The 14,042-nt window shown below is 43.1% G+C and overlaps 1 protein-coding gene across 4 annotated transcripts in view; it reads left to right on the top strand.

Moving 5' to 3' along the window:
• adgrl1a (adhesion G protein-coupled receptor L1a) overlaps nt 1-9,891 on the top strand; it is a 138,523-nt gene extending 128,632 nt beyond the window's left edge. For all 4 annotated transcript variants that reach the window (XM_053851680.1, XM_053851682.1, XM_053851681.1 and 1 more), the window contains 3 exons: nt 911-1,033; nt 5,171-5,188; nt 5,304-9,891. In XM_053851680.1, the coding sequence (XP_053707655.1) occupies nt 911-1,033; nt 5,171-5,188; nt 5,304-6,190 (1,028 nt within the window). In that variant the 3' untranslated portion in view covers nt 6,191-9,891. The remainder of the gene's footprint in view (nt 1-910; nt 1,034-5,170; nt 5,189-5,303) is intronic.
• Nucleotides 9,892-14,042: the final 4,151 nt, after the last annotated feature.

Below are 14,042 nucleotides of genomic sequence, written 5' to 3'. Positions count from 1 at the left end.
GGTTAGAGTTATGCTTACATTTATTTTTCACATACCACGCGAAAATATAGTCAAGTAAACTATAGCGATTTTTCTTGTGAAAAAAAAAAGCATTTGTATTTATGATAATATCTTGATGGTGTTCAAGGGAGTGATCACTGTATTGTGAAGTATTCTCTTTAAGATAACAGAATACACCTATTGTCATCGCTCATGGAGGTGGAAATTTTCAACGCAAAACTTTTGTTGCGGATCCAGGCGTCAGTCATTTCAGGTCACCTGAGCGGTAACGCTCACATCTGGCAGTTAAATCATCGAAGACGGAAGAATATTTCAGAACAGCGAGCGATCGAGCGACATGTGGTGTGAAAATAAACACTCCATATTTATTGTTTAGGCCTACTCCCCCCCCTTTTTTCTTGCCGCGTGATGAATAGGAAGTGCAGAACCTCAAGGTTGCACTTAGTCTCGGACTATTCTCCGTCATGCTGTCCTATTTTTAATTTCATGGCATTTCTGTTCCAGTTGCCTCAGGCTGAAGCGTTATGCAGACGTTACACAACATTCGCAGTCCACCATTTTTTGAATTATATTTGTCTTGCGGTGGCATTCACATTTCGCTGCGAAATTAACTGTGTTTCAATGGCTGCACCCTTCACTACATTACGGCACGCATTACCGCCCAGTCTGACTCTGTCAGGGAAGGAGCGACAGCACTTCCATCCCGCTCACAATTGTATTTCTACTGAAAGGTTACAATCAGAAGGTATAAACATGGAGCGGCAAATGTATATTACCACGAAACTGTGGCGAAAATAACCTTCCGCCAAATCAACTGTCAATATTGTAATGATTCCTGAGGTAATAGCAGTGTAACCTCTATCAACACTGGAGCCTCATATAGCATTTTTATGGTTATTATGTGTGACAGCGACCATGGGGAACCACCTCCTGACCAACCCGGTGTTGCAGACGCGCACTGGAACATCGCCTTACAACACGCTGCTGGCAGAGAGCTTCACCCCGCCTTCACCTGGAGTCTTCAACTCTACCGGTGAGCATCCTGCAGTCACCGCTGTTCTCACACCATTAGGTTCTAGAACACTTTGTCGTTGGAGAATATGTGAAATCCATGAATTCAGGTTCTCATTTTCACACATTTTCAGCCTTCAAACACCCTAAGAATCCAGTGCTTTCCCTCCCTTTATTGTGAGTTTGAGTTTCACCACCTCTTTTCGCTCTACTGCCAGGAAACGGAATTTAATGCTCTGATTCTTTCGTCTCAGCCGTCGGCAAATAGTGTACGTCAAAATGCTAAAATCAATTCATTCCCGTCAATACCGCGCAAGAAAGATCTGCAAAGTATGCAAAAATAGAAAACTTCATTTGCTGTGGGATAAATGGGACCAAAGGCAAAGTAACCCTCATTGTTTGCAGTTCATTCTAGCAGTGTGTAATCCAACTCAATAATTCTTACCAAATCATGGGTTGAATTTCCTTCATACGTATTGAATTGATTTTCCATAAATGGCAGGGACTGAAAAGTGGTTAAAACAGACTGTGTTTTTTTATTAAGTGTAGGCTAATTTTAGCATGAGTTAGCTTCTTTAGCCAACCGACACTTCTGACTCACAACAAGGGAGACACTGTGTTTTTTAAGCACAAACACTTTTCTAAGCGCAAACATTAATCCACTGTCCTATCTTTCAGCCAGTTCCTTTTCACCAGCATCTTTTTTTTCCCAAAGAATTTCCAAATGAGTTGCTGCCAGTAATCTCCTCTTGCTAGCCAGTCGACATGTTCAGCTGTAGCACTAAACCTTATAGATCATGGAACTTACTTTGTTGAGTTTTAGGTAACTTTAAATTTACGTTGGATTCAACTATATGTATTTGTGGCTAAGTAAAGTGACTTGGCGTGTTGGATTTGGCCCCAGGGCCTTCAGTTTGACGCAGGTGCAATAAAACAACGATATAAGAAACGAATAAAAATGTGCCCAAAGCAAAACCAGCAAAGTAAATGGTCAAAAGTTCATTGTAATTTTGTGCCAAAAAATTGCTCAATTTTATCAATCTGTTTGTTTAGATGGAAGTTATGGTTCCTAATGAATGGATTATGGAAAACGTAGGAGAGAAAGAAGAATTACACAACTGGCTTAAAAAGTAGCGCATATTTTTACGTAGAATGTGATACCTCATTACGTTGTATGGAGTATATTTAAAATCTACTTTCAGAAATGTCAGTGCTTCAAGTTCAGTCAAGTGCACTTTTTGACTCTCAGTGAGAGGGTGTGTGTAAACTCAACTCCAGTTTATTGTCATATTTGACATGGCAAGCACACACACTACTGTCAGCGTCAGCGCGCTCATGTGTGCACACTCGTGTACCTGTTTGCTTGTTTCTTCTGCAGACGACGTAGCTGTCAGACAGAGCGGTCGAGCCGCAGTAAACAATGCCAAACACTGCCTCGCTGGCCGTCTGCTCAGATATTGGATCTCCGAGAAGGGAGACTGGAATCGATTAGAAGTTTAATGTGCAGCTGTGACATCCAGTAATCCGCGGGACGCCGGCGCCGTCGCCGAGCAGAAACAGTCGTCAGCTTTAATCTCGGCCGCCGTAGCTACGACCGACGGCCTGAGACCGCGGTCCGGACCGGGGTCGGTCAGGTGTGAGTGTCTGTGTCTGAGAGGTGGACTTCTTATTGCATCACTGGGTGTAACGTCCTCTCCAGCTTGACCTAGTTGTTGTTTGTGATCTAGAACGCAGCCATCATGAATAGAATCATGATGTGCAGAGTAAACGTGATGAACCAGAGGCTGCGGAAAGCGTGAAGAGCTCGGTGACCATCTGCGAAATTGCACCTCTCTGTGTTTCCCTCCAAACTAAGGACGACCTCCTGAGACTGACGCACCTTTTTCCCTTTCTATTTTTGCATGATTAATGAGTCACTTCAAGGTGTCCCGATTTAATTCACTGTCTATTTGTTTGTTTATTTTTTACCTGGGACTGCGGGGACATTTACCTCCCAGCTGAAGCGCGCCAGCGTCTGTGTGGTTTCTCCCCGCACGCTCTCGGGGCGGAGGGGAGTTTGAGCGAGCAACATTTCTGTTTAATATTTCACAGCCTCTCAGAACAATAAGTCAAGCCTGACGGCCACAGGCCTGGCAGCCGAGTCATTTTTAGAAAAGAGGCAGAGGAAGTGAGGGGAGCACTTCATTAGAATATCTAATTGCCCTTGCTGCCATTGTAGCAGAACTTTGATTAAAGTCACACCGCAGTCCGCTCAGAGAAAAGGAAACTTTTCTTCTAGTTGATTTAAGTTTCGGGTTCCTGCCTGAAAGAACGGTCAAGAAGGGTTTTTTGATCGAACGTTTTTGTCTTTTTGGACCCAGAGTTCTTTCGACAAAAAAGAGAGTCCTCATTTTCAGAGCTCAGGAGATGGTTTGAAGGTTTCCCTGAAATGGTTGTTCAACTCCACAGAGTTTAAGCGCTAAGAGTGCCATCTAGTGGGCCCTGAAAATGAGGACAGTGTTTCATGAAGCCTCATCTGCCCATCGCCACAAAAACTCAACGCCTTTGAGCACGGGAATTGGGATGTCGAACCCCTCGGCCACGCCTACTCTGTTGTCATCAGTCAGGGTTCGAGGGTCAGGTCTAGTGAGAGTGTGATAAGAGACCGGTTCACCTGATCAAACAAGCAAAAACTGGAGTCACTGAAACAAAATTAACTTCTAACTACGTCCTCATTTATACAACGCGCACAACCCAAGCTAAAAAAAAAAAAAAAACAAGTCGATGTCTGAGTCTCAGGAGATACCATTATTGAGAGTAAAAAAATATATATTTAAATAATACAATAGATAACAATAGATAAACAATATAAACATATAACTGAAAGCAAAAAATTACACCTCAGCTGAAAAATTAAACAAAATAAATAGATTTAGAATTGTTATAAATGAAGCTCTGATAATTGATATAATGGAAGAAAAAAAGCCATGTGACTTTTGCTTTCTAAATCTGACCACAAATGATGCTTTTTATTTAAAAAAACTTGAAAGTATTGACAAGAGATAGTAAAGTAAAGCTATCATGCAAGCGGAATAAATATAAAAATAAAAAAACAATAGTGAGTGGGAAAATAATATTAGATTTTATTTAATAAATATCTAGGGAAAGAGTTGTAAACAAAAAATATACACATGACATCAATCTTTCTCGTAATATTCCGTACATAAACTGACATTTTCATAAGCGTACAGCCCTCACGGGGGTCACATCAAAAGATGCTAAGGTGCACATGTAGCCCTCAGGCACACTTTGTTTCATTTTTGTTTTATTTCATTCTTTAATCAAAACTGTTCTGCTCAGTCATTCCTTCATAAGGATGACGCTGCTGGCGAGTCAATCAATCTTGTTTTTGGGGGGAAAAAAAGAGATAATTATCATGCACAACGTTCCCAGTTCTTGTGCTCATATCAGCCAGGTGCAGCAACTACTAAAAGACAGTTGCAGCCTTTGAAAACTGCCGAGCTCAGCAGAAGAATTCAACAAAGAAAGGGAAAGAAGTGACATTGAAGTCATTACAGAGAGAGAATCCTTCACTGTTTGGAGCACAAAGCAAACAAAACTGCTGCTCCACATTGTTAAAGTTCTGCTAAAGTTCACTAGCGATTACGAGCCAAGTACTGTTGAAAACTTAACAGTTAAACTGTGAGTGAAATGTTGCTTGTTGATCGATAACTGAACCCTTTACTTTGCTAGTTTCTAGTGATGGGCTGGTGAGGCTTCATGAAACAGTGTCCTCATTTTCAGAGCCCAGCAGGAGGCGCTCTCTGTTCAAAAACAATTTGTGTTTTCTCTGAATATGTTGCTGAAATTCAAAGATTTTAGAGCAAACACTTGCCATCTAGTGGGCTCTGAAAATGAGGACGCTGTTTCATGAAGCCTCAACAGCTCATCACTAATCGTATTTGGGGGTCCTGATGAGTTTGTGAAGGCCACACAATGAAGACCGCATTAAATGAGACAGCGTGCTGCCTTCCGCCCCGGGGCCTCGAGTTTGACCCCGCCAAATCAATCGTTCTTTAATGCATTTATAAGCGATAAATACTCTCCTTAACGTCTGCATAATGTATTGCTTGAAAATGTCTGACATTCTCTTTCTGTCTTCTCTCGCTGCCATGTGAAGGAACCTTTCGTGACCCAAGTAAGTGCCCTGGTTTCTCATTTAAAGCCGCGCCTTCATTACACCGTCTCTGGCACTTGTAACAGCAGCATTTTCTCTCCCTCTCTGTCTCGCTCGTGTTTGTGTTTGGCTTCAGAGAACACGCTATCAAAAGCCCGCGACCCCTGTGGGATGGAAACCTTGCCACTGAACGGTAACTTCAACAACAGCTACTCTCTGCGCGGCGGTCCAGGAGGCGGAGGTGGCGGAAGCTGCGATTTCCTCAGCGGGGGCGGAGATAGTCCTCCATCGCTCCTTAATCCTCGCTGCTCAGAGACCCTGGGAGGGGGAGGCATCCGGAGAAACCTATCTGACGCCGCCGCCTTTGAGAAGATGATCATCTCCGAACTTGTACATAACAACCTGAGAGGCGGTAACGGAGGAGGGGACGCCGGAGAGCGGGTGTGCGGCAGCTTAGCCAGGGGACACCCCGGCGGCGGAGTCGGACGCGGGACGGGGGTCAGACCGGAGGCGTGCGCGAGCATGGAGGAGGAGGAGGACTTTCTCAGAGAGGCGCGGCAGCGAGCCCCGCAGGATGTGGAGCTGCTCTACAAAGCCCTGGAGGAGCCGCTTCTGTTGCAAAGCGCCCAGTCGGTCATCTACCAGAGCGATCCGGAGGAGTCGGAGAGCTACACGGCTGACCTCACCGAGAGCCTGGGCCACTCCGGTCACAGCGGACAGAGCGTCGGCGGCCGAGCTCCAGACTCCCCGGCGCACGACTCCCTGTACACCAGCATCACCAACCCGCGAGACTCGCCGTACCCCGACAGCAGCCCCGAGCCACTGGAGGTGGTCCCGCGATCGGCGCAGCCACCCGAGGAGCTCTATTACAGCTCCGGGCGCCCCGCTCTGGGCTCCAGAGGGGCTCCCATGCAGACCTTCTACCAGGCCCCTAACCGGAGGCCGAGCGGCGAGGGACAACAGGCCCAAGAGCCGGCCCACCCCGACGGAGACGGACAGATGCAGCTGGTCACCAGCCTGTGACCGGAGCCTTCGGAAGAAAGTCGGGGACTCGATCTCCGAGTGGGCCCTCCCCAACGTCACATCCGTCCTGCTCGTTCGGTTGCCTTTCTTTCTCTTGACTTTGTTTTGTCGAACATTTGAACTACAGTGACCTTTGGGGAAATCCAGCGCAACTTTGCGGGAGTTTTTCGATGTCCGCCGACGAACGATAGATGTTTTCTTACCGAGCATTCTTCTCAAACTCCGGTCCCTCCACCGTCCTTCGGCCAAGTCCAGCACTCTGAATGTACCGTCCATCCCCTCTTCCTTCCGACGTATCACGGCTTCGATCTTAAAATTGTCATCAGATCTTAAAAGGGAAATATCAATCGAAACGTTTTCTCTCCTTCAGTCCATCTCCTCAGCAAAGAGACAGCGAACGCTACAGTACGTAACCCAAAAACGTCTCACAGGAAGATAGTCATTGTTGCCAAAAATATCTCTTATTGAGCCAGAACTAGAACATTCACAGTCAAACTAGAACACACACACACACACACACACACTTATCCAGAAGCGCTCATTACCGAACATCCCGAGCGAAAGCAACACTCCAAGTAAAAAAGGAGCTTTTGTGCCGAGCAGACGGCGGAAGTTCAGTATAGTTGCCTTCATTTCCTCTTGCTGTGAATCAATGACTAAAGAACTTGAGCAAGGAGCACGTGAAGCGGGGGCTGTCACGCCCCTCCACAGCAGGAGACCCTTCACTTTACAAAGCGGCCAGTCCTCTCCACTCTTCTGTTGTTTTAGCTTCTGGCATCGGAAGAACCAACCGAGCGCCTCGCCGTTATTTTGGAGAGTATTATACGGGATCTGCATAGTCCGACCGGTGCCGCTCCACCTCCCTGTATTCGCTGTTAGAGCTTAGCCAGTCGAAGTGGACTTGTTCCTGTGTGTGGTTGTGACAAACAAGACTGTAAGAAAAAGCCACCGGCCAAACATTTGCTATAACCATGTACATACGATCCACACATGAATCTACTTTATTCCTACTGTGTAAATAGAGACACCAGATGATCAAAAGCAACAAAAAGTATACAAATACTATGATAAATGACTTCTTGTACTGGAACAAAGAGAAAAAAATAAAAATGTTTTGGAGTTTGTGACTTGAATGAAAGGTTATGTCTGTCTACGCCTATTTTTTTTTTTTTTTTTTTTTTTTTTTTTGCGCTCTAATCCCATCAACGCTTACGTGATGCATTTAAACATCAACATTTTTTGTAGCCAAACTAAGGGTACTCTTTAATTATGTCACTCAATATGGTATTTTCGAAGTCGGAAAGTCACAGAATGTGGGAAGAATGAATGCAGTCTAATCTAATTCGCTCCACTCTGAGTATGCTAAAAGCTATTCTGAAGCATGCGTTGTCCGAATCTAAGCAACTTGTCGATAAACCCCAGGATGAAGAGGACATACTGATTGTTTCCAGCTGTGTATTTGATTTATTCTTAAACTTCTATGCCCGTTTACATTCAGGGAAGCCATCTTGAATTGCGAACCTTGGGTGGTAAGAATTCTCCCGACTGGAAAACCATTATTCCCAGCTCTGACTGCCACTTCCGAGGTAACTGCAACAAAGCAGAAAGTGATCCAGTAAAGAACATGATTCGTCTGCCTGTTACCGTCGCGACTTTGTTAGCATCTGCTTTGCTGCTGGACCTCAGGAATTTGGTCTTTGATTCTGCTATATCTGCGGCCTGCAGGTTATAGATTTGGGCTCCTACCACTAGAACATGTTATTTGTTGAGTGATTTATTGGTTGAAGGAAATTACATTTATGCTGCAGGTCTTTTGAGCGGGTGTTAGCTGTGTTGCTAACTAGCATAAGCTAACATACAAACAAAAGTGGTGGAAAAAGCGGGGCCAGAGTGAAACAGACAAAAAGAACAAATATTTATTGAAGTGTAGAACTGAAAATATTGTAAAAGCATAATTTAGCTGTGGCAGAAGTGTACATTTTTGCACGTAAATGATACGTATATTCCGTCAGCATTGACACTGCAGTATGAACTTGATTGACATGCGTGGCCTATTGGGAAAAACAGGATGAGCATTTTTGTTATTATTTCCGAAACTGATTCCCTTTCGTTGTTTTCTGCCAAGCTTGTATGACATGGTTTGTTTCTCATATTTACATAGTAGAAGATCTATTCTTCTTTTATTGAACATTACAGTTCAACGCTGTTGAATTGTACTGTATGTGATTTATGAATGCACATGGGAACTAATAGAGAGCAGCAGAGGCTCAGGAGGGAATGGAAAAATAGAAAAAATAAATGTCTTAATAGACGGTGAGAGCAGCACATCTAGCTTGAAAGTTGCAGTCAAACATCTGTCGCTTACTCCAGAACTCTGGCTCAATTACATCACCTTTTTAATAATCTAATACCACTCTGTTTTCTGACTGAGCTCATAAAGATGTTTTTTTTTTTTAAACAGTGTGTCTTGAATACAAACAATGACCTTTACATCAATTGTAAAATACCCTATTGTAAAATAGTAATAAAAATGATAATAAAAAAAATATATTTTTTTTTTAATTCTGAAATATGAAATTAACCTAGTATGATGAAATATCCTTGATGAGAAATACTTTATTTAATGTCCCACACATTTTAAACATTGTAATTGTGACTTTAATTTTGTTTCTGTTGACATTTATTTTCAGTAATTTCTGTCTCCCAGATGCCTGTCCTATAGTCAGCCTCGAGGAAGCCTCCTAAAAGGGCTGTTTCTACCAGTAGTTGCCTGAATTGATCAGAATCTTGACACTCTGTGTGACCCTAGAGCGACACCGCGGTCGGTGGGACGGCCATCCGCCGAGAGATGTCGGCCGGAGAAGTTGGGATCTGCCATTTGAGCTTCATTTATTCTGGTACCAATAACAGCGTATTCTTCTGCAACAGTGACTGGCTTGCGCCTGACTTCCAGCTGAACCCCAGAGTTGTTCTGGTTGTTTGTTTACAAATAAAGGCGGATATGCACATGTATTCCGCTCTGCTGCCACGCCGAGCAACATGGCTCAGCGGAGGGGCGCCGCGCTGACAACAAATGAATGTTTGGAGTTTATTCTTTCTTTTTTTTGTAACCAGCAGAGAGCTGGAGATTGCCATAACCATGTGTTTCCCTGCCTCTCATTATCTTTAACTCCATCCCTCCTTCTTTGCGTTCGACACGTCGGTCTGCGGAGCTGGGGGAGAACAGTGTTTTCAGTGTTTCCCGCGAGAGGGGGGCGAGTGCGTCACCTTGGGCCTCCTTCGCTCCTCCTTCCCATTCTCTCCCGTCTTCTCCGCTCCCAGTTCCATCCACATTTTAATATCAGTCTCGACGGACTCCATTAGTGCAGCACTTCTTTGCGAGTGTTAATTTGTTTTGTCAAAAGCTTTGTTTATCCCAGATTAATATCTCAATAAACAGAGGAGAGCTCCACAGTGCTGAATGATGGTGATTATACAGTAGAAGGTCCGCAGCCCACGCGGGGAGGAGTGACGCCGCGGGGTTTTCTACACCCGCCAAACTACTATTACAGTAATCACCCACTGGCTTCTCATTGACTGCCTGTTTTCTCCGGCGGGTCTTCCCTGGTTCCGGGTCATCTTACTGAACCAGAGCCATTTCCAATGTTTTGGGGGTTTTTTTGTTTGTTTTTTTAAACATAATGTCCCACCTCCAACATAAAGTCCTGTCACCATCATCCTATTTATTATTGATGTATTTGATATATATATATATATATATATATATATATATATATATACAAACTCTAAAATACACGATGAAGGGTTGTTTAGTGTAATATTTCATGTCCACATTGAGTTGAAAAATCTTTCACTATACATGATGCGGTGATGTGCAGATGAGGCTTCAGGAAACAGTGTCAGCAAACAGAAGAAGAGATGGTGCTCATGTTTTTAAAAAAAAGATGCAAGGTTTGTCTGAAACAGTTCAAATCCAAAGATTTTAGAACAAACAGTGCCATCTAGTGGGCTCTGAAAATGAGGACACTGTTTCATGAAGCCTCATGAGCCCATCACTAACATTACAGTATTGTCCAGGGAATTATTTTGTTCATTAAATTATTATTTATTGAAAGATATGTTTTTGTTAAGTTATGTTTTCCTCTGACAGAAAATACATCCTCAATTGAATTCCAGGTTTGTTATTTCATTGATCATTGCCACTGTTGCGGGATGGTGACTTTCACTTGAGAATGACTACATATTTCCATCATCTAATTTTTCAAAATGTATTTTAAAGCTCTTAATTTCAAAGGTTTCTCTACTCAAATGAGTCACACTGTGGTTAGGCTCAGATTAACAGACCGAATCTCACCGCCTAAAAGAGCAAAAGATTTATATCTAACCGCGGTTGAATTATTCAGCTTGAGGTTTGAGTGATGTCCTCAGTAATGACACTGAAATAGCAGTGTAAAAATAAGTGTTATAGATGAGCATCATGAAATTAAACTGTTCTTTGCAACAGTAAGAAACTAATAAAATAAACAAAAATATGTGTATCGTTTTTATTGTGACCCATTTTTTCCAGTCTAAATTAAACTTCTATTTAAAAAGTATAATAATTGATCATGAAATATTTAGTTAAGTGTATTTATTTTATGTATTAGTGAATTTCAAGTTAAGTCATATTTATATGAGTATAATGTGAGAAACTTCTCAGCCTCCGGACATGAACAGTGTTGCGTGTGCAATCCAGAGCAGGTTCTTATTGGTTGGATGGCCAACCTTTGCCTCACCCCTCCAGCTCAGTAAGAGGTGAGGCGTCGCTCTGTCTGTCACCAGACAGCACCATCCCTGGGAGGCTGACGGTCTCCTCACTCGCAGCTGACCCTTTCACACGGATCCCAGAGAAGCCCGAGACTGGCTCTCCAGAAACCGATGAGCAAAGAGGTCAAGGTGCTGGAGCGGCGATGTCACCGACATCCTGCAGACAGCAGGGTACTTAAGTTGAAGTGGCAGTGATAAGACGGGACCAAACGTCGCGTTTGGCACGCTGTTGCACTTAGCAATTAGCTTAGCCTGCTGGCTCTTCCAGGCCACTGTAACAGACTCTCAATAACCCTCCAGATCTGCCGCAAAACAAGACCCAACAACCGGATCGTGAATCCCTCCCAGTCGATACTTGAACACGGTGAAGTGCTTTCTCTGCATCCATGATCCTCATCTGTTTGTATTGAACGCGATGACAGTTTGGAAATCTGGGTCACTATTGAACATCCAAAGAATGCTGACAACTGTCTGCAGTGTTTTTCAGCGTCTGCTTATCCAGAGGTCTGGCACTAGACTGTAGGCTTCTGCTTATGCATCCGCTACACAAATACATCCTGACATGACCATAACATGATATAAAACAACCCCATTACGGTGAATTATTGCAGCATATACACGTCTTTTTTCCCTTCCTTCAGTGTCTCGTAAATTCCACGTGCGAGCGAAGGGGCTCTTAATTCTGAGACAATGCATAATTCATTGGCTGGCCTGCAGGTTTGGCAGCGTTTTGGCATTCAAGGGCAACTTTCGCACGCGATATGATGAGACCCGCTCTTCCCGCTGTGTAGTACTTTCCAGGGTTAACGGAGGAAAGGCCCCCGAAGCTTTAGTTGTGACCGAAGAGTGCAGGTGCTTGTCCCGAATCAATTCAAATGTCCAACATTTTGTGGCTCTCCATGTGTTCTCATGTCCTCATTTGGTGAGACTTTAGGGTCAGGAAACACAAGCAACATGCTATAGGTATATATCTATATAGATAGATAGATAGAGATAGATAGATAGATAGATAGGAAGCAGTAGTAGGACTACGAAATGATGAGGGAGAGGCATCCATTTATCAATTTATACCCAACTGCAAACAAGATGGCCGACCTCATTCCTCAAGAGCAGACCCTCCATTGTTTCCGAACCAACCCCAATGTGGTCAGTATGACATCATCGATTTTTATTGGGTTTATTTTCCGAGATAGACTCAGACGCATGATACGTGATGTTTGCGTTTTTCAATGCATCAAAGTTTTGAATACCTAGCTTTGTCAAAGAAAGTCACTTTCCCTGCAGAACTTGCAAGGAGAATACAGTCAGAGTTCGTACGTTATTTAGCCAGAATAAAAAGAGGAGAAATTCACCTTCTGGACTTTTGTTATTGATGTGATGCTGGTCACTTTGATTCCCTTGTAGAACAAGAACAGAAATAGAGACTGGTTTCTATTTTGCTGCTTGTAATAAAGATCCTGCAGGAAGAAAAAGTTTCAAGGTTCCGAGCTGAAAAAAAAGAGCTTGACTGCTGTGACACAATGATGGACATTTTTCCACAGAAATGTAGAATAAATGTATTTCAAACAAATGACCCCCGTTTCCACGACAATAATGTATTGTTGCGTTTCTTTATTTTTCTCTTTTCTCACTTATTGTATTTTTTTCTGTCAGCAGAGGACGCTATAAAGCAACACATCCGCTCCCTCATAATATGCTGAACATAGATGTTTCATCTGTAGCGTGTGGTTAGCTTCAATAGGTCTTCTGGGATCCAGGAGACAAAGACCGTTCGATTCCCAATGTTTCATCTGAGTCAATTTAAGCCAATATACGGTATTATGTGTGCATGTATAGCGGTGGCACCGTATGTGGGTTGTGGGGTTTTTAACAGCTTCCTGTTCAGGACCTGCGATTGCATCAGATGTGGAAGCCCTGCGTGTCGCTGCGCCTGGGTCCACAGCTGTATTTATTCCGAGTCAAATTCTCAATACTCAAAATGCACATGTTGTCAGAGGATTTTACTTTTGTCACCAGAAAGAAGTTATATTTTTAAAAATTAATGTCTAGTATTGGTATTGTTCTGGTGTCGCTGTGATCACGCGCTGTTGAGGTCCTGCTTGTCTACTTCCGGTTGGGTGAGATTTGGCTTGGAGGATCTATTGTGGAGGAATAAGTTCGGCCATCTTGTCTGCAGCTAGGTTCTGCATTTATTAGCTTGGCGTCCATGTTAAAGAGAAACCAATTGCCACCCATATTCAACATTTTTCACCTTACTTTTCTAGCATGAACTGAATTATTGCCAAAAAATTGTTGCACCCACAAGTGAATTTTGTGCAAAGTTGAGAAGTGGAAAACGCATTGAAAACACACTTTATAAACTTTGAAAACACATCTACGTAATCTGAAAAAAGAAAACGAAATTTGAAAGACACTTTCAAAATACAGAAAAAATAAGTAGTTTGAAGAAGTTTGTAAATGTGTTTAGCATTCCTCAGCCACCATAGTATCCCTTGCAAAAAGCAGCAACATTATCTTAACTTTGTCATTATCAACTTTGCGACCTCACCTTCCACCCTAACAGTATCCTAAACTTTGGCACAGCATATTACAGTCATGTAATAATTGAGGTTTATGATGGTATATTTATCGAACACTTCAGAGTTTGTAAAATGCGCTGATGTACAAACGGGCGCACGGAACTGTGGTGGAGTTTAGTTATTTGTCATGTGATGTGAGTGGGCTACATCCAAAAGACTGCTGTTTTATCTGTAAAAATCAGAGAAAAAAGCTCCGGTAATAACATCAGCGAGTGCAGTGGGATTCAATAGAACTCAAGTCCATGGTCATAGACAGGTTCTGGCAACAGAACAACACTGAAAACTTTCACTGGGTGTATGTTTCTCTCATTCCATGAAACCCTCTCAAAAAGAATTGCATTCAATGGCCAATATTCCACACACATTCTGCTCAGTCTGGTCTGCAGAACCTACATCATTTGCCTCACAGTCTTGAAAGTCTAATTGCTCCGCAACCACCACCAAAACCCCTCCAAAAAGAAAATAAA

Source organism: Synchiropus splendidus, chromosome 19 (assembly GCF_027744825.2).
Source record: "Synchiropus splendidus isolate RoL2022-P1 chromosome 19, RoL_Sspl_1.0, whole genome shotgun sequence".
Classification (NCBI taxonomy): domain Eukaryota; kingdom Metazoa; phylum Chordata; class Actinopteri; order Syngnathiformes; family Callionymidae; genus Synchiropus; species Synchiropus splendidus.
The sequence above is the reverse complement of the archived record's forward strand: the minus strand, read 5'-3'. Positions and strand labels throughout refer to the sequence as shown.